Raw genomic sequence first — 21,132 nt, 5'->3', positions numbered from 1 at the left:
GCGAGTTACAAAATGGCAATTCCTATTTGTGAATTGCAAAATTCAGACGCAATATTTTGGCAGTCGCTAATTGGTCGCATTGCCATTTGTGATTAGTAAATGGCATTTGTGTATACCCAAATGCCAGTTATTTGGTTCCAAATAGGTGTGTGACCAATTAGCAACTTGCAGAACGTACGTACATATGGCCTTAAGTATTTATATCTCAGTGAATTGGTGTTCCCACCAAAATATTGCCGGCGCTTTAAAGGGGCATACAGATTAACAGTAAAAGCAGGTGAAAGCAAAGAAAGTTCAGGTAATAAAAGTGTTCAAGAAAAGATAAAGAGGAAGAAGGTTTCACTATTTCTTAATTTGAAAATAGGAACACCAAAGTTACTGAATCATGGCAAAAGTAGGTCTACTCTGTAGACGTGCACAATGCTGGCTTGCAGGTGAGCGCACCTTGTCCTCCATATTGACCAGAGAGTGGCTTGACCTTCCTGGTAGCAACACTTCTACGTTTTGACTGAATGGAGTACCTGTGGACAGTTGTGTAGTGTGCATCACCTAGCTACTAGTTTAAAAACATGTAGAAGTAAAGATGCTAAAAAGAAATTCAGCACTGACAATAAATAGAGTTGGCGAAACTAAAGCTTGCAGCATGATACGGCAGCTGACACCAGTACTTGATCTGATGGTTTAATTCTACAAATTACCATTATTTTAAAAGCATAGGACCAATCAAAACATGGGGATCAGTGACTCCTACGAATATAACATGACAGGATATGCTTCATTAACTCATGAAATATAACCTGATGAAGGCCACGCACATAGTAAATCCAACACCTAATCATGTTGACGATGAACGTGTGCAGTAATGCATGCCCATTGAAACAGTGGTATTATATCATTTAGCCACTGGTCTCCATTGCTATGTGTATTCATTTATACACCAGAAGCAAAATTTATGATGCTTTCTTTGTACTTTTATTGCTTGGATTGTTGGTGCATTATGTATCTGAATTGAGAATTGTGTGTGTAATATATGCACAATTACGGATAAGATGTAATAATGTTGTAAAGTAACCAGCTGCAAAATCTGAAGTTTGCTTTTAGTAATATGGTAACCCTAATGTCCACAGGATAGTCGTAGGAGAGCTAACCAGTGCATTATAAATTAATACCTTCTCAAAACATAAAAATGACCAACCTGTCCTTTTCTAGCTTGGAGAATTATAAAGTAGATTGACATTTTTTACAAACTGCTCTCTCTCTATATATATATATATATATATATATATATATATATATATATATATATTTTGAAAAAAAACAAAGGTTATAGGGATGTTATAGTTAGGTTCTGCATTTACTTGTACAAAACTATAGAAATTCAGCAGTTATAGTTAGAGTTTTTTCAAGGAACTATAACTTGCGCCCTCGCAATGCACAATTGTCTCATCAATTATTTTATTGCAAATGTTACAGTGAGAATATGAAAGATTGCACAGAAGATGTCATCAGTGATATAATATGTGGAGTAATTAGCTGAGTATGGCGAAGGCCCAAGTTGTAGTTACCTTGGGACGCAAGTTATAGTTACTTGAGTTAACTATAACTGCTGAATTTCTATGGTTTTGTGTGAGGAAATTCAGAACCTAACCATAATGTCTCTGTAACCTTTGGGTTTTTCAGTGAATTTTTATGTGTTTTATTCAGCACGCACAGACCTAAATATAACCAGCGCTGTGCACTGCCTTTGGCCGTGCACAGCAGAGATTGACCACGGGCTCTGGCTGTGGCCAGGCCCCAGCAGCCAACCCTCCTGCATGCACCCAAACACAAGCTGGGCTCGTCCTTTGGCCATGCGCAGCATGAAATTGCAAGGTTTTTTTCCCCCAATTTTTCTCTGGAACCGCATATCCACCAGTGGATCTGTGGATTGGACAAAAAAAACATAATTGGGTAAGTTTTTTTTCCCTTAAGCAGACCCCTCTATGTGTCCTGTGGGGTCACGATACCTGTATACTGACCCCCTTATGTGTTTTTGCACTCTTCTTTTCCCACCCCTGAGCCGATGTAACAAACAAAATGGCAGCTGCAACTTTTCTGTCAGGTTGCGGCCAACCAATCGGGGCCTTGATTTTCCCCTGGATCCGAGGATCTGGGTCCGGATCCACAGAGGATCTGCATCCCTATATATCTATATTTGTGGGCCTTAAATTACCCGAGAACTACTGAATGGATTTACACCACAACACAAAAAGCTTAATCTGCGGAACAGCATCTACCTTCCTGCCGAGTTTGGTGCAATTGCGTTCAGTGGTTTGGGCTGCAGGTGTGTCTAGAGACCCTTTGAAAAATGAATGAGAAAAACGTGTTTTGGGAAACCCCCCCCCCCCCCCCCCCTTTTTTTCTTGGCCCCCGCTTGACCGATCACCCTGAAACTTTCAAGACAGCAGCTGGACTGACAAAGTATAAGCTTTAAAATTTACATGAAGATTCATTAAGCGGCACCAAAGTTATTGGCAAAACAAAAAACACTCATTCTATGTAAACTAGGTCCTAACTGTAACTACCTAGTGGCGACCGCCACTAGGTAATACATATATATAACTCCAAAAAGGACTCCAGAACCACCCCGGATCTGTGAGTCCTGTCCACTCTGCACCCAACGCCCACAGCCTGAGTTGAGGTGGCCCACCAGTCCAGAGCAGGTCCCCAGGCGATTCTGACCTTGTGTCACCCTGGGTTGACCCTCTCCAGGCTAGCACGACAACGCCTACAGCCTAAATCCAGCGGACCCCCCTGATTGCGAGAGAACCGGACGAAGATTTCTGACGCCTAAAGATACCATGCACTCACATCCCCTGGCCCTTGGGGAATCTGACCACCAGTCCAGCAACGTTCAACAGGCAGCCCTCCTCCTTGTCCAGCCTGTGGTTTCCCGGAACCGACTCCCTGGACCCAGCCTGCAGCATCTTTGTGACCCTGGGATCCCCCTATTGAAAATCTTTGGGAGCCTGACGCTTTGTTTGCACCCTGCACCTAGCCGCCCCTGTGCCGCTGAGGGTATGTGTTTGGTGCTGCAATGTGCCCCTCCGGTGCTCACTTAAACCCCCCAGGTCTGCCCTCTGAATTTGCGGGTACTTACACCAACTTTGACCTCAGCACCCGGCCGGCCCCATGTTGCTAGGGGTGCATGTTTGGGGTCATCTCGAACCATGACCAGTGGACATCCTAACCTCCTTAGACCAGAACTTTAAGTCGAGTACTTATGTCCAAACTGCATTAGCAACCCCCCCACACCCTCAACCAGGAATGTGTTGAAAATTGCAGTGTTACTTGCTTGTAAACTGTTTTTTTATTTGTTTTTGCCAAATCTAAACAAAGTGCTATTAATACATATGTACGATACTCATTTGCAAATGTACTTACCTGCAACAAGATCCTTTTGGTCCTAGAAATAAAATAACAATATATTATTCCAATATAAATACTTTGGCCTGGAGTTAGTCATTGAATGTGTGCTTAATTTATTGACTGTGTGTGCACTACAAATGCTTTGCACTACCCTCTGATAAGCTCCGCCACACAACCACAAAAGAAAGAATTAGTATTATCTACTTTAGCTTCTCTTACGTGTCTGGGGAACCAGTGGACTCTGTGCACACTATATGTCAGTTTGATATCGTATCTACAGAGCCAGCTTCCTACACCATTTCACTTGCATCAGTGTTTCAATTAGTATTGTTCATCTAAATCTCTTATTGACAATGAGAGATTTTGCACTGCTGTTAAAAAAGATTGTAGTTTTTAAAGAGGTTGTGGTTTCTCATCTGAATATTTGTTGCTTTGATGCAGAGAGCTCACCCCCCTAGAAGAGGCATCCAGGCAGAATCAGAAGCTCAGAGCAGCTTATGAAGCTCGACTGGCTCGTTTAAACCCCAAACAAGCCATACAGAAGACCTCTCTGGTAAGTGGAGAGTGGAATCATTGAAGATGGAGTTGATATAATAATGTCACTTTGCCTGGTCCTTGTGTTGAGTATCACCTATAGCAGCCACCATAGTTTGCAGTGGTTACAACTTCAAGACTTAGGGCCTGATTTAGAGTTTGGCAGACGGGTTACTCCGTCATAAACATGACGAATAATCCCATGTGCCGTATTACGATTTCCAAAGGAAATAATAGAATCGTAATAAGGTGGACAGGATATCCGTCCATTTCTGAAGGAGTAACCCTGTCCTCCAAACTCTAAATCAGGCTCTGTAATTTGCAATAGGGCAATATGGTTGTGTGTGCTCCTGTTAGATGCAGAATATAAATGCAGATAATTGATAATGCTGCAAGAGTGTCCCTGGCATGTAGATAAAACATTGAAAGTTCACAATATATGATCTTTATTGATATTCGTAAACACATAATATTTCTGCCTGCGACAAAATGGAGATTTTATTTTTATTTTAATAATTTAAATGCATATTTTCTTTGTTTTTTGCAAATTGTAATTTAAAAATATTTTTGAAAAAGTTATGCTTGCAAAAACATATCCATCTCCTTGCCTAAAAATAACATACTTTGTTGAAAGAGAGAAGATGGGTAACATAGCTACGTAGAGTAGAAAACTTGTCAGTAGATTTCAGCCAGGCTGATAGTATGGGTCAAACAGCAGTGACAGTATCAAGTTAATTTTTACACTTGAATAGAATCCATGAACATGAGTCTCTGTGTATTTTTTCTCATCTTTTTCTGTTGAATTCTGATTCTTTTTATACTGATAACATCATTTGTGGTTTTCTTAATTTTACCTTGTTTTTCTGACTCAGGTCTATGTTTTTGCTTATTTTGTTTTCTGTTTTCACACCTCTTCTTTCCTTGTGAAGTGCCGAGCCTATAGAAAAAATAATTCTGAAAAAGACAGTCAACATATTTTAATTTTTTGCTTTGCCTAACAGTCACCCTGTGCCAAATGTCTTTTCTAACAATAAATGCCATGCAGGACAGTGAGGGACATAGAAGGAATATGCCTCCGGAAGCATCATGAATTTACATTTCTTTAGAGTTTGCATCTGGGTCTCTGCCATCCCTTGATGACTCCTTTTCCTCCTTCAGCTACCATGGGGAGGGTTTAAAGAAATGTTATGTCAATGATCAGCCCCATCGTTCAGGAGCTGTGTCAAGACAATATATGCCATTGGTACTATGAATGTCGACAGCTTCATGGGTGCTCCACTGTAGGAGGCTGGCCTGGTTTGTAGTGGGTACCACAGGTGCTTACACCTTATACCAGTTCCAGTTATCCCTTATTAGTGAAATGTAGTCAGTGTCTAGAAGCCAGGCTGTCTAGAGGTAGCTGTAGGCAGAGCAGCCAAGGTTGAAGTAGGAGACATGCAAAGCTCTTGCAATACCACCGTAGTCCCACATTACTCACACATGTGAAAGACAATACTCATTGTTACCAAAAATAAAGGTACTTTATTTTAGTGACACAAGGCCAAAAATATCTTGGAGGATATACTCCCTTAGGAGGTAAGTATTATACATAAAATATACACTAGTAACCAAAATCAGGTAAGTAAACAGTGTAGGAGGCTGGCCTGGCTTGTAGTGGGTACCAGAGGTACTTACACCTTGTGCCAGGTCCAGTTATCCCTTATTAGTGTAGAAGAGGTAGCTATGGCAAAGCAGCTTAGGCTGAACTAGGAGTCATGTAAAGCTCCTACTATACCACTGGTGTCATATGTACAATATCATACGAAAACACAATACACAGAATTACTAAAAATAAAGGTACGTTATTTTTATGACAATATGCCAAAAGTATATCAGTGAGTACCCTCAGTATGAGGATAAGTTATATACACAAAATATATGTACACAAACCAAAATTAGGTAAGTAATAGCAAGAAAAGTAATGCAAGCAGTGTAGAATTACAGTAGATTGCAATAGGAGCACATAGGTATAGGGGCAACACAAACCATATACTCCAAAATTGGAATGCGAACCACGAATGGACCCCAAACCTATGTGAGCTTGTAGACGGTCGCTGGGACTGTAAGAAAACTGTGAGGGTTAGAAAAATAGCCCACCCCAAGACCCTGAAAAGTAGGTGTAAAGTGCACCTACTACCACCCAAAGAGCACAGAAGTCGTGATAGGGGGATTCTGCAGGAAGAACAAACACCAGCAATGCAACAAAAGTGGATTTCCAGACCTGAGTACCTGTAAGACAAGGGGACCAAGTCCAATAGTCGCGACAGTGTCGAGAGTGGGCAGGAGCCCAGGAAATGCCAGCTGAGGGTGCAAGGAAGCTGCCACCAGATGGAAGAAGCTTGGAGTTCTGCAAGAAAGAAGAGAGCTAGGGACTTCTCCTTTGGAAGACGGATGTCCTACGTTGCGATGAAGCTTGCAGAGGTGTTCCCACGCAGAAAGACCGCAAACCAGCCTTGCTAGCTGCAAGGGTCGCGGTAGAGGTTTTTGGGTGCTGCTGTGGCTCAGGAGGGACCAGGATGTCGCCACTTGGAGGAGGAGACAGAGGGGGCGCCCAGCAACTCTGGGAGCCCTCACAGAAGCAGGCAGCACACGCAAAAGTACCTGAACAGGCACTTGGAAGACAGTGACCCGGAGTCCACGCGAAGTCACAAAAGGGAGTCCCACGTCGCCGGAGGACAACTCAGAAGGTTGTGCACTGCAGGAAGGCGTGTCGGGGACCCAGGCTTGGCTGTGCACGAAGGAAATCCTGGAAGATAGCACAGGAGCCGGAGCAGCTGCAAATCACGCGGTACCCAGCAATGCAGTCTAGCGTGGGGAGGCAAGGATTTAGCTCCACCAAACTTGGACTGAAGTGTCACTGGACTGTGGGAGGCACTTGGACAGAGTTGCTGAGTTCCAGGGACCACGCTCGTCAGGATGAGAGGGGACCCAGAGGACCAGTGTTGCAGTCTTTTGGTGCCTGCGTTAGCAGGGGGAAGATTCCGTCGACCCACGGGAGATTTCTTCGGAGCTTCTGGTGCAGGGTGAAAGCAAGCTACCCCCAGAGCATGCACCACCTGGAAATAGTCGAGAGAACCGGATGAGGCGATACAAGGTTGCTAGTAGTTGTCTTGCTACTTTGTTGCGGTTTTGCAAGCGTCCTGAGCAGTCAGCGGTCGATCCTTTGGTAGAAGGTGAAGAGGGAGATGCAGAGGAACTCTGATACGCTCTTGCATTCGTTATCTAAAGAATTCCCCAAAGTAGAAACCCTAAATAGCAAGAAAAGGAGGTTTGGCTACCTAGGAAGGAGGATTGGCTACCAAGAGAGGTAAGAGCCTATCAGAAGGAGCCTCTGACGTCACCTGCTGGCACTGGCCACTCAGAGCAGTCCAGTGTGCCCCCAACACCTCTGTTTCCAAGATGGCAGAGGTCTGGGACACACTGGAGGAGCTCTGGGCACCTCCCCTGGGAGGTGCAGGTCAGGGGAGTGGTCACTCCCCTTTCCTTTGTCCAGTTACGCACCAGAGCAGGGCTGGGGGGATCCCTGAACCGGTGTAGACTGGCTTATGCAGAGATGGGCACCATCTGTGCCCATCAAAGCATTTCCAGAGGCTACTCCTCCCCAGCCCTCACACCTATTTCCAAAGGGAGAGGGTGTTACACCCTTTCTCAGAGGAAGTCCTTTGTTCTGCCTTCCTGGGCCAGGGCTGCCTGGACCCCGGGAGGGCAGAAACCTGTCTGAGGGGTTGGCAGCAGCTGCAGTGAAGACCCCGGAAAGGCAGTTTGGCAGTACCCGGGTTCTGGTCTAGAGACCCGGGGGATCATGGAATTGTCCCCCCAATACCAGAATGGTATTAGGGTGACAATTCCATGATCTTAGACATGTTACATGGCCATGTTCGGAGTTACCATTGTGACGCTATACATAGGTAGTGACCTATGTATAGTGCACGCGTGTAATGGTGTCCCCGCACTCACAAAGTCCGGGGAATTTGCCCTGAACTAAGTGGGGGCACCTTGGCTAGTGCCAGGGTGCCCACACACTAAGTAACTTTGCACCCAACCTTCACCAGGTGAAGGTTAGACATATAGGTGACTTATAAGTTACTTAAGTGCAGTGGTAAATGGCTGTGAAATAACGTGGACGTTATTTCACGCAGGCTGCACTGGTAGGCCTGTGTAAGAATTGTCAGAGCTCCATATGGGTGGCAAAAGAAATGCTGCAGCCCATAGGGATCTCCTGGAACCCCAATACCCTGGGTACCTCAGTATCATATACTAGGAAATTATATGGGTGTACCAGTATGCCAATGTGAATTGGTAAATTTAGTTACTAGCCTGACAGATTTGGAAAGCAGAGAGAGCATAACCACTGAGGTTCTGGTTAGCAGAGCCTCAGTGAGACAGTTAGGCATCACACAGGGAACACATACAGGGCACATACTTATGAGCACTGGGCCCTGCCTGGCAGGGTCCCAGTGACACATAGACTAAAACAACATATATACAGTGAAATATGGGGGTAACATGCCAGGCAAGATGGTACTTTCCTACAAACAGTCATAAAAAGTGCAAATATTGAAAATCACCATAGGTTAGAATGGGCTTAGGGTGAACACAAACCATATACTAAAATAATGGAATGCGAATGTTGGTTTCCCACCTAGGCAAGAGTAGTGTGTAGAGGGGCGCTGGGAGTGTAAGAAAACACCAAGGTAAGTAAAGTACCCCATCCCAGAGCCCAGGAAAACAGGTGTAAAGTACAGCAAGATTCCTCAGAAGACACTAGAAGTTGTGATAAAGAATAATGCAAAAACCAAGTAAGACTGCAAGACACCAACGATGGACTCCTGGACCTGAAGACCTGTGGATAGAGGAGACCAAGTCCAAGAACAGCTGAAGAGTCCAGGAGTAACAGGAGCCCCTGCTAACCCGGATGAAGGTGCAAAAGTGGATTTTACGGTTAGAAGAAAAGGTCAGAAATGCACCAAAGAAGACAGTTGTGGGTTCCTGCATGGTGCAAGAGATGTCCCACGTCGATTAGATGGATGCAGGTTGGTTTTTGTCATTGGATTCTGCCAACAAGCCTTGGCTCACGCAAAAGACGCATTTGGAGGGAAAAGGCACTACCTGGACCCAGGAGGGATCTGGGGGTCTCAACTCGGGACTGAGGAGACAGAGGGTGCTTTCAGCACTTCAAAGAGCCCTCAGAAGGCCAGGCAGCACCCACAGGAGTCTCAGGACACGGGGACAAAGGAGTTGCAAATTGCGGTTGTTGCAGCACTACACAAAGGGATCCCACCGCCCGCAACTGGAGATCCTTTTTTTTTTTTCTTTTTTTGGGCTGCAGCCGGGATCGCGGCTGGGCCCTTGGGCTGGCTGCCACGCGGCCTTGAAGACTGGTGGCCGCACAGGCGGATTGGTGCGCTGGGCGACCGGGGGACCGTCTGTTGCTGGAGGGCGACTTGGGGCGGCAGAGAGGGCCCCGTGGAGGTCGTATATTTGTGCCTGGGGTGTTTGGGGGCAGCTCGGCGGTCAGATCGGACCGCGGCCCTTCGACCCCCCCCTTCCTGCTGGCTGGTGTTGAGTGGCCTCACGGCCGGCTGCGTATCGTCGGCCTGAAGATGCCGAGTTTGGCGTGGGAAACATCTTGAAGTGGCAGTACGGCGTGATTTGGCCCCGGTGCCTTGGGCCCACCTTATAGAGGTAGGTGGAGCTGCGGTGCCCTTTGGGACAAGCATTGTGCGAACTGCTAAAGAGAAGGAGCTGGATGTATGGCCGGGAGGCCCGGAGCCGGACGGGGTTGATTGGTAGAAGCCTAGTGGAATTTGCGTGAGAGACCTACTTACCTGCCTCCCTGGCTTGCACTTCCACGGAGGTCGGTGATATATATTTGGAGACGTTCTATCGACTGAGGGATGGGGAAGACGGAGTAGAGGCAAGCTAAACTTTCATTTGAGGGAGGCAGGCGGAGGGGGGGGCACCTGCAGCCCAGCCAGAGGAGCCTGCAACGGGTGGGGAGACATCGGATGGATCGGTCAAGGCTATGTTTCTGGACTTAAAAACCAGCCTGGCTGGCATAGATGGGAAGCTAGACCACGTGACAGAGCAACTTGATCGCATTAAGACTCGGGTGGACGAGCATGACTCCCGTCTTGACCAGTTGGAGGCGCGTACCTCCGGGCTGGAGGACACTCAGCGAGGGGAGAGTGAGCAGCTGCTGCGTATGGAGAGGGTGCTGGAGGTCATCCGGGCTAAAAATGAAGATTTGGAGGCCCGGTCGCGCCGGAATAACCTCAGACTGATAGGACTTCCCGAATCCACAGACATGGGCAGAATGGAGGACTTTGTTGACGGAATGTTGTCCGATCTTTTCCCCGGTCAGCTGTCCCGCTTACTGGTGGTGGAGAGGGTGCAGAGATCGTTGGGGCCGCGGCCCCCGCCTGGGACCACCCCGCATCCTATTATCATCCGACTCCTAAACTATCAGGATCGAGACACGATTCTGCGACTGGCCAGGGAGCGCCGCCCGGTGGTCTATAAAAACACTGAATTGAACTTCTTTCTGGACTACACCCCTAGCGTGCAGGCGGCGCACAGGGCGTTTTTGCCGGTAAAGCGCTCTCTGGCCCAAACGGCTGCTAGGTTTTCGCTTATATACCCAGCGAAGCTCAAGGTGCACCACGGTGGGTCTCTTCAATTCTTTACGGATCCCAAGCAGGCAGCGAGATATGCTAAGTCTCTCCCACGGAGGTCTGAGGCGGCACCTGCGGAGAACCGTGCCGCTGAGAGGGAGTCGCTGAGCGACAATGACTGATCGACACGGAGGCCTTCTAGCAGAGAACGTGCCGCTGTATTTGGCTGTGAGATACTTTTGTGCCGTCCGTCCTGAAGACACTCCTTTTGCGTTGGGCCCCCTGCCTGCCCTTCCTGCCGTTAGTAGGCGGGTTAGGCGGTTAGCTTTCGCCCTCTGGATGAGTCCCCACTATTCACATGTTCGGATATTTGTGGTTTTTGGGGGGAGGGATATGCATTTGACCCGTTTGGGGGGTCGGTGTGGGTGGGGGGTGGTGGAGTTTTTGGGTCTGTTGAAACTCAGGTTTTTCTGCTTTTCTTTCTGCGTTCTGTGGATGGGGAGGCTAGCCGGGATGGAGGCTGTGAAGCGGAGATGATACCGATGAGAGCGTCTTTGATTTGTTGCTTAACATGGAACGTGCGTGGCTTGAATGACAGACGGAAGGTGCGCCTTATGTCTGCTTACGTTAAGAGGCAGAACATAGATATATGCATGTTACAGGAGACGCACCTGGTGGAGAACACCTTGCATTACTTAAAGGCGGGATGGATTGGGGAGTGCCATGGCTCTGTGTATTCGCGTTATGCTAGAGGCGCAGCGATTTTTATATGAAAGGGGTTACAGTGGCGTACTAGTAAGGTGATGGTTGACCAGATGGGACGGTATGTATTGCTTAGTGGGGTGTTGATGGATAAGCCGTGCCGCCTCGTGTCGGTGTATGGACCCAATACAGATGACCCTGAGTTCTTCAGTGAGGTCTGGCGATTGATTGAGTCTCTGGGGGGAGGAGCGGTGATATGGGGAGGGGACTTTAATGTGACCCTTGATCCTATTCTTGATAGAGAAAGTGCGGCTCGGGTGCAGTGTTCTGCTGCTGCTCGCGTCTTGTCTGCAGTAATGGATGCGTTGTTAGTTGACCTGTGGCGAATGAGACATCCTGCGTTCCGGGAGGGCACTTGTGTAAATTACGTGCATAATAGTTGGTCGCGCCTTGATCGCTGGATAGGCTTGCGTGATGTGGCTTTATGGACCCGTTCCGTTGACCATTTGGCTCGTACACTGTCGGACCACTCCCCGGTGCGGGTGGAGCTGGAGATACCTGGTGGGCCAGCTCAGACTCATGTTTGGAGGCTGCCAATAGGGGCGCTTAGAGATGAGGTATTTCGTGAGGAGCTGCGCCGAGACATTAATCTTTATTTTGAACAGAATGCGGGCTCGGTGGGGTCTGCTGGCACGCTGTGGGAAGCCTTTAAGGTGGTTGTATGCGGGATGTGCATTTCAAAGCAGCATGGTGTATCACCTGCGCTGCGGCGTGAGCTGGCTGAACTAGAGGGACAGATTGCTGATCTGGAGACCAGGTTGATGTCAGACTGGTCGGGAGATACATTGGCGGCCTTGCGGACTGCGGTCTCCGCGTACGAGGAGGCCTCTCTGAGAGAATTACATTTCTTAGGGAAATTTGCACGGGCCAGGCGCTATGGAGAGGGCGACAGAGATGGGCGCACTTTGGCGAGTTTACTCCGCAGGCCATGGTCTAGCAGCTACGTGACCAAGATGGATGACCCGAGTGGGGAGCGGGGTGGCGGGTACCTCTGAGGTTTTGAGGGTCTTCACTGCATTTTTTGGGGACCTCTATTCTGCCCCCTCTGTGATTCCTGAGGAGGTGATTCTGAGATATTTCTCGGACATTAGTCTCCTCTGGCTTGACAGGGCGCATAGGGAATATTTGGATGTTCCTTTCTCTATAGAAGAGGTAAAGGCTGCAATTAGGAGCCTTCCGGGAGACAAGGCCCCTGGGCTGGATGGGTTGACACCGGCGTTTTACAAAGAATATGCTGACATACTGGCGCCCTATCTGCTGGCGATGTATGATGAGGCCCTGCAGGAGGGTGTCCTCCCGGCCTCTCTGCGCGAGGCGCTTATTGTCACGATTCTCAAACCGGGTAAGGCTGCAGCTAGCTGTGATTCGTATCGACCTCTATCGATGATTAATATTGATAACAAGATACTGGCTAAGATGATAGCGGCCCGGCTGCAGCCTCTCATGACGAGACTGGTGTTGCCGGATCAGTCGGGGTTCATTCCGGGGCGGTCCACCGCGCACAACCTGCGCACATTCTTTGCAGTTGCTGGTTCAGTTTCCGCTGATGAGGCGGCTGCGGCGGTGTTCCTCGATGCCACTAAGGCGTTTGACTCATTGTTGTGGCAATACCTGTTTACGCTTCTGGAAAGGGTGGGAATGAGCAGACGTTTTGTGCAGTGGATACGCTTATTATATTCGCAGCCAGTGGCCCGCTTACGGGTGAACGGATGTGTGTCGGAGACTTTTGCGGTGGCGTGCGGAACCAGGCAGGGATGCCCCCTGTCGCCATTGCTTTTTGCAATTGCAATGGAGCCTCTGGCGGCTTTTTTGAGACAGCATCAAAGTGAGCGAGGGCTGCCATTCCGCCAGAGGGCGATTCTGATTTCAATGTATGCCGACGATGTGGCACTGTATGTGCGCGACCCTGCACGCAACTTAGACGTGTTGTTAGATGAGATTGTCAGGTTTGGAGGTATTTCTGGAGTGGCGATAAATTGGACTAAGTCGGTTGTGTTACCTCTGTCGTCTGGAACGGCTGAGTGTCGATCCCGATATCCCATTGTGTGGGCAGATGGGCCTGTAAGATACTTAGGTCTTTGGCTGAGCTGTGATGTTGAGACGCTCTGGTTGGCCAATTATGGTAAAGCCATGGCTTGGCTAGAGGACAGAATTACAGCATGGCGTTCATTGCCATTGTCTTTGACTGGGCAGATTGCGGTGGCAAAGATGATTGTATTGCCCAAATTTTTGTATTTGTTCATTAACCTCCCACTGGTGCTTACGGTTAGTTTCTTACAGCGACTTCGTTCCGCGATGATCCGATTGGTGTGGGCGGGGGGTCAACCCCGGATAGCTTGGAAAACATTAGCGCTGCCATTTGAGATGGGAGGACTCGCATCCCCTGATTTGGAGCTATACTATTACTGTGCGCAGGCCCTATTTGCGTACTATTGGATCAGACCGATCCGATATCTGCCGCACCTGGCTCCTGAAAGCGATGCGCTGTGGCCTGACGGCCTTGAACGAGTGTTGGGCTGTCTGGACAGGGCTCGGCCTCGAGGCATAGATACGGTGGCTTCCACGGTCTGGGCCTAGTCAAACATATTGAAGCGTTCTGGAACGAATGTGTCATTTGCGCCCTCTATGCATGTGGCAGCTGCGGGTGATGAGATGATGTTTCGAGACTCGCAGCTCCGGAGCTTCCTTCAGGCTTTTGATTTGACAACTCTGGATGACTGGTTTGTTGAAGATAGATTGATGTCCCCCGGGGAGGTCCTGGGCGATAGACCTGCCACTGCGCTTCATCGCTTCTATGTTCTGCGGATATGTGCCATGCTGTGCGCTCGCTTCCCCGGCTCGCCTGCGGCCCCGGCGTCCTGCAGCGCACTGGAGGCACTGTGGAGTGCGCGGTCTCCTAAGAGGCTTATCACAAGGCTGTATGACTGTGTACAGGAGCAAGGGGAGAAGACTGGGTTGTCAGCAAGAGTGAAGTGGGTGAGGGATGTAGGGGAGAACATTACAGAGGATGCCTGGAGAGCGTGCTGTGCGCATATGAAAGAGCTGTCGCCCAACTACAGGTTACGCCTTATACATTTTAAGTTCCTGCACCGTCTGTATTACACCCCTCGAGGTTTATGTGCTATGGGACTACGGGCGGATGACCTATATGTGAGATGCTGGGCCCCTGCTGCTGATTTTCTGCACTTGGCGTGGGCCTGCCCGGAGGTGTATGCTTACTGGAAGACGGTTTTCTGTGCAATTTCTGAGATGATTGGTCAGGAGATTTCTCTGTCTCCCGTGATGGTGCTGCTAGGTGAGATGAGTGGAGTGCAGACTGCGATGCGACGCCTGGCTGGCATGATGATGTTGCTGCTGGCTAAGCGCAGGGTGGCAATTTGCTGGGGCCGGGCTCGGTCTCCTCGGGCCTCGGATTGGCTGTGAGATGCTGCATACTGCCAGGAGCAATTAACGACTTACTGGGAGCTGATGCCGGCCGGCTCTAGGCCACGAGATATCTGGGCGCCTCTGCGATTATACTTCGAATCTATGTCTGTCTGAAGAGCCTGACACAGATGGGCATTTTGAGGTGTTGAGTGCTGTTCCCGCTTCTATTGGTTGAAATCAGGTGGAATGGTTGTTGAGAGAATGGATTGCTCCTCCCGGCTCTTTCCTCCTATCCTTTTTTCTTTGTGTTGGGATTTCTGTTTCTCCCTCTCTGCCTTACATGGCTTGATGACCTGCTAAGTTTGCTTGGCAGGGGACTGTTGCACACATATATTGAACACTCCTCTTTGGACTAACTCAGCTTGAATGTTGAGAACTTTTGAGATTTGAGACATGGGGAAATTTTTGTAGCACTGAGGATACACCATTGCTAAAATGTCTTTGAGTTACAATCGTTAGGGCAGAAGAGGGTATTTCCTGTTTTTGCTGTATGCTGTTTTTATAAAACTATAAATAAATATTACCAAAAAAACGAAAGGGATCCCACACCACCGGAGAACAACTCTGGGAACTGAGCGTTGCAGGATAGAGTGCTGGGGACCTGGGCTACGCTGTGCACAAAGGATTCCTTGGAGAAGCGCACAGAAGCCCTAAGAGCTGCAAAATATGCAGTGCACAGTGGTACTGCCTGGTTCTCTGATGCAAGCTCTTACCTCCACCAAATTTGGACAGCTGGACCTTTGGACAGTCAGGGTCACTTCAGTCCACCATCTGTGTTCCAGGATCCCAGCTCATTGTCAGGAGAGGGGATCCAGACTACCAGTCGTCACTGCAGAGAGTTGCCTGCTGAAGCAGGGAAGTGACTCTGTCACTCCACGGGCGATTCCTTCTGTCCTTCTGGTGAGGGTGAAGACAAGCAGTCCTCGGAGTGTGCACAACGTGGAAACTGTTGCAGTTGCTGGCAGCAGCTGAAGTTAGAGTTGCAGTAGCCTTCGTGGATACTTTGTTGCAGTTGTAGAGTTCCTGGAGGAGTTCTGTGGTTGATCCAACAGTAGAAGGCGAAGCAGAGGTTGCAGAGGATTCCTGCTGGAGTCTTGGAAAACCGAATCCGAGGAAACACCCAAAGGAGAGACCCTAAATAGCTCTGAGAGGGGGATTGGTCACCTAACCAGGTAAGCACCTATCAGGAGGGGTCTCGGACGTCACCTGCTGGCACTGGCCACTCAGATGCTCCCAGAGTTCCCTGACCATCCTGAAAACAAGATGGCAGAACCCAGGGACACTCTGGAGGAGCTCTGGGCACCACCCCTGGGGTGGTGATGGACAGGGGAGTGCCCACTCCCCCTTCCTTTGTCCAGTTTCAAAACAGAGCGGGGACTGGGGGTCCCTGAACCAGTGTAGACTGGATTATGGAAGGAGGGCACCATCTGTGCCCTTCAAAGCATTTCCAGAGGCTCTGTGAGGCTACCCCTCCCATGCATGTAACACCTATTTCCAAAGGAAGAGGGTGTAACACCCCTGTCCCAAAGGAAATGCTTTATTGTGCCTTTTTGGGATTGGGTTGCCCAAGCCTCCGGAGGGCAGAAGCCTGTCTTTGAGGTGGCAGCAGCAGTGGCTGCAGTGAAAACCTCATAAGACTGGTATGGCTGTACTGGGGGTCCATGGTGGAGCCCCCAGGGTGCATGGAATTGGCCTCCCAATACTAGAATCAGATTGGGGGTACAATTTCCAGTTCCTAGACAACTCACATGGCCATATTCAGAGTTACCATTGTGAAGCTACATTTATGTATTGGCCTATATGTAGTGCACACTTATAATGGCGTCCCCGCACTCACTAAGTCCAAGAACATGGGCCTGGACGACGTGGGGGCACCTCTGCTAGTGCAGGGTGCCCTCACACACAGGTAGTATGCACCTACCCTTCAGGGTCTGAAGGTTAGATATATAGGTGACTTATAAGTGACCTGGGGCAGTGAAAATGGCTGTGAAATAGTGCTTACACTATTTCACTCAGGCTGCAATGCAGTCCTGAAGAAGTGTTTGTATGAGCTCCTTGTAGGTGGCAAAAGAAATGCTGCAGCCCATAAGGATCTCCTGGAACCCCAATGCCCTGGGTACCTAGATACCATATACTATGGACTTATAAGGGGGTCCAGTATGCCAATTTGGAGTGGAATACTGGGTTACCAGTATGTAAGTACAAATTTAGAATCAGAGAGAGCATAAGTACTGGAGTTCTGGTTAGCAGGACGCCAGTCACACAGTCAGGCATACTGACAAAACAGTAAAACATATTGACATATAGGCCTCAAACTATGAGCACTGGGATCCTGGCTAGCAGGATCCCAGTGGGACAGTAAAAACACACTGACAAACACTGACAAATAGGCCAAAAATGGGGGTAATCATGCTAGAAAGAGGCTACTTTCTCACATCCACCCATTTGCTATCGCAGCTTTTCATGAACTGTTAACTAAACGCAACGATACGTAGCACTCCAATCTTATGCCATTTTTGAGAAACTGCAACATTCGCTACCATCCAGTCTTCTTAACCCTTTTGTACCTGAGCTACTGACTGATACCTACTGTTGAGTTAATGAAAGAAGCAGCCACTTCTCTGATAAAGAAATACAAGCCTCTAGAGCAGAAAAACGTTTTCCAAGGTTAGACCCACTAGCAGATTCCATCCTTGCTTTAGTAGCTGTGGAAAAGGTATCCAGCATCTACTTCATCTTCAATTCTACTAGATGAGGATAGCGGAATGACTGATGAAGCAGCCTAAAATATATGTTTCACATCATCAAAATCATCAGTGCCTGAAGTTTCTAGGGAGATATATATTGTTTGGGAGTCATTACAAGCATTTATTTAGATCAACCCAGAGGGCAATCATCAGAATTCTTAAGACGTAATTAATGAGAGTTTGTTAATTTCCCGTTAAGCGTTCATCATAGTGGGGGCGACATGCTGTAAGTCTCAACAGAAGCCCCACTACCAATAAAAAAGATATTCCAGTGAAAAGAAAAGTCAGCAGTTGTTATTATCTGCAGATTAGTAATCCGCCGCTCCCAAACAATAACCTCATCCCTTTGCTCTTACCATAACTCGCACTTGTAGTTGGAGTATTGTGAAATGCCTGGGAGAATAGCAGGGGATCACAAAAGACAAATGGATAAAATAACATTGTAAAGAAACTGTATGCATTAAAGTACAAGTTTGCATCTCCAAGCTTTCCACCCACATGATCTGCATAGCACCATCTGCAAAAAAAAATCTTGAAGCTCGCTTCTGCCTGCACCAGAAACGAGAATGAGTCTCTACATTTTTTTTATTTATTTAACTATTTAATTATTATTTTATGGAGTGTGCATTCAACTAGAGGAAACTGCAAAGCGCAGAAAAGGCTATGATATAAACTCAAGGTATATACAAAAAAAGAATACAGGCTCATGTTGCTTTTGAAAACATACAGCATGTGAGAAGAGCAATTAAGGATTCTAGCCTTACATCTGATTTTTCAACAGGCGTTTTGGATGTATATGATGGATAAGCAAGGTTAGTATTTCCACATAACAATCACACAAAACCACTAACGATCTTGAAGAACGTTCGTGAACACCATCCAGTACCAATGCAAAGTCCTTCCATTCAGCCACAAGTCGACATCCAGAGTATTCTGCAAGTGCATTGCAGTAGAACCTTGACGACGTCTTGAAGACTTCTTGATAAAAGCAAGCAGATATCAGACGTCAGCACATGATTTTCAGTTAATAAGCTGTGTATTGAAGAATATGGTCTCCAGGTCATATTCTAAAAACGTTTACTTCTCTTCCATTGCAGACTGTATAGTTCCTAGTGACTGTTGTTGATGTGAAGACCCTTCATTAGTTCTTTGACAAACCAAATAAATTAGAAAATCCTACCAAATATACCAACTATTTGGGATGATGAGTTCAAATGAACAGTATCAGAAGCACACAAACAATCTGGAGCTCATTGCATTACCTCTGGTAGTCCAGTGGGGTAACCGAAAGCTAATGGACAGTTTCCAGGGAATCCCAATGCTGTTATATAAGAGGAAAGCAGCTACTACAGTCCTCCTAAAGAATGGTCTAATCTAATAGGGACTTCTAGCTGCAGATGCCTTACCTTTGAATTTCCCCAGGTGTCAGACTGAATCTGGAAACTTTTGCCTGAACAATAACCATGCACGTGCCGCCTGGTGGCTCCATTCGGTTCCTCATGGTGTCATCGTTGGTGCCAGATGTGGGGGTTTTTTCCGCGTCAATTAGCACAGATCCAGAGAGAGCTACCCCGCTGTTGGTTTTGACCGGCTTTTTTCTACATTTTGTTGAGAATTTTTGAAAGTGTGTCAAGGATGTCACCCAGTAACGTAGGATTCAAGCTGTGTGGCGCCTGTCACTGTGCCATGTTGGTTATCGATCCTCAACACCTATGGTGTCTCGAGCGCAACCATGACTCAAAGTTGTGGTTGGACTGTTGGGCCACGGCACCAAAGGCATTTAGGGAGCAGTCCCTAACACTGCTTGCGGCCCGGCAATCTGCGCCATCCGGCGTGACTCCTCTGAGCTCATGGTCCCAGTCGAGTAGAAGGCTGCGGGACTGCTCCAGGAGCCCCATGTCCTGTTTTTCCCCACTCGAGGTCCTTGGGGCACTCGGGGAAGAGGCACAAGAAGAAATCTAAATGCCACGTCCGTCGGCCGATGCAATGAGTTCTGCAGAACCAATCCCAGGTCTGACTTCGTGCCTCCCTCCATTTCCGGGAGCCAGAAAGACCCCCTCAGGTAAAAGACTTCTATGAGACAATGCGCCACATATTCGAGCGGGCCTACCCCTCCGGAGGGTCTTTGGGGCCACAGGCCTGGAGGAGACCCCATCAGGTTCCACGCCAGTGGCTTTGACCTCTGTTCTGATGGGGGTCTCATGGATCTGAATCAGGATTGGCTCTGGCCGTACCCATTCAACCTTCTCTGGTGCGTTGTCACAACTCCAATGCCAGCCCCATTCTGAACCCGGGTGATCTGGTATGGCGCCACTCGTTGCTGATTCCAGAGCTGATGGCACCCATAGGTGCCCGATTGGCTGTTGAAAATAATGCTCAGGAAACAGACATGGGAGAAGTTTGGGAAGGGTCACTGGACCCTTTAAAACACCAGATAGATATGTGGATTGGTACGAGGAACTAGGAGGGACCTGTGGACTAAACACCTCTCCAGATACTAGCTTGCTCTCTACCCCCACTATGGCTACTGAGGAAGCTTCCTATGCAATGATAGTGTGCAGGGCAGCGGAGATCCTGGACCTTGAACTAACCTAGTGGCTGTCAAATCTAACCTCTTGACTGAAGTGCTTCAGACTGGGGCTTCCACTTCTCCAGCCCTTTAATGAAGCACTTACTGTCCTGCTGGGAACTTGGTCTAGGCCGAGATCAAGGGCTCCTGTAAATAAGACGATTGCCCGCCACCATCGCCCTGCACCAGGCAACCCTAGTTTCCTCAACCAAACCCTACCCCTGAAAGCTTGATATTCCAAGCCTCCACTTCCTATGCCACGTTCCCTTCCACTCCCCCGGACAGGGAATCCAAGAGGTCGGACCAGCTTGAAAAGAAGATGTTTTTTCTTTCACCAACCTGACATTGAGGTCGGTGAACACCTCATGCTTATTGGGCCGTTTCTTGCACACCTTATGGGGATACCGTTGCGCAAGTGCTGCCACAGGTCCGGGAGGAGGCCAGGCCAACCTCTCCCAAGCAGTGAAAGACGGGACTTGGGTTCTGCAGGTCATTCAGAATGAATATGCCCTACCTTTCCAATCTTTTCCTCTCCAAATACTGCCAACATACGAACGGCTGGAGGAGGATCATTTGTCGGTTCTCCGAGAGGAAGTTACAGCTCTCTTCGTTAAGGGAGTTTAAGAATATCATACGTAGGCAGTGGTTGTTATTCGTGCTACTTTCTGATACACAAAAAGAACAAGAGTCTTCACCCTATTCTAGACCTATGGACCATCACTCTCTCCTCCTCAAGAAGGAGAAGTTCAAGATGCTCACGCTACCTCAGATCTTGTCTGCCCTAGACCAAAAAGACTGGTTGGTAGCGTTGTACTTACAGGATGCGTATTTCCACATACCCATCCTGCATGCCCTCAGGCATAACCTGCGATTCAAGATAGGCTATGAGCACTTTCAGTTCACTGTGCTCCCATCTGGCCTTGCCAGCACCCCAAGGAGATTACGGTGGCCACAGCTCATCTGCACAGATTAGGGGTTTCAGTCTTCTCCAGCCTCGACGACTGGCTGTTGAAGGTGGCCTCGCCCCAGACTG

General features: G+C 48.2%; 1 protein-coding gene across 1 annotated transcript in view; it reads left to right on the top strand.

The window, feature by feature from the left end:
• VPS9D1 (VPS9 domain containing 1) overlaps nucleotides 1-21,132 on the top strand; it is a 372,961-nt gene that overhangs the window by 81,650 nt on the left and 270,179 nt on the right. Inside the window, exon 5 of the mRNA XM_069216666.1 lies at nucleotides 3,850-3,961. Within this exon, the coding sequence (XP_069072767.1) occupies nucleotides 3,850-3,961 (112 nt within the window). The remainder of the gene's footprint in view (nucleotides 1-3,849; nucleotides 3,962-21,132) is intronic.

The sequence above is a fragment of the Pleurodeles waltl genome, chromosome 12 (genome assembly GCF_031143425.1).
Source record: "Pleurodeles waltl isolate 20211129_DDA chromosome 12, aPleWal1.hap1.20221129, whole genome shotgun sequence".
Lineage (NCBI taxonomy): Eukaryota > Metazoa > Chordata > Amphibia > Caudata > Salamandridae > Pleurodeles > Pleurodeles waltl.
This window is presented reverse-complemented; position numbering and strand designations above follow the sequence as displayed.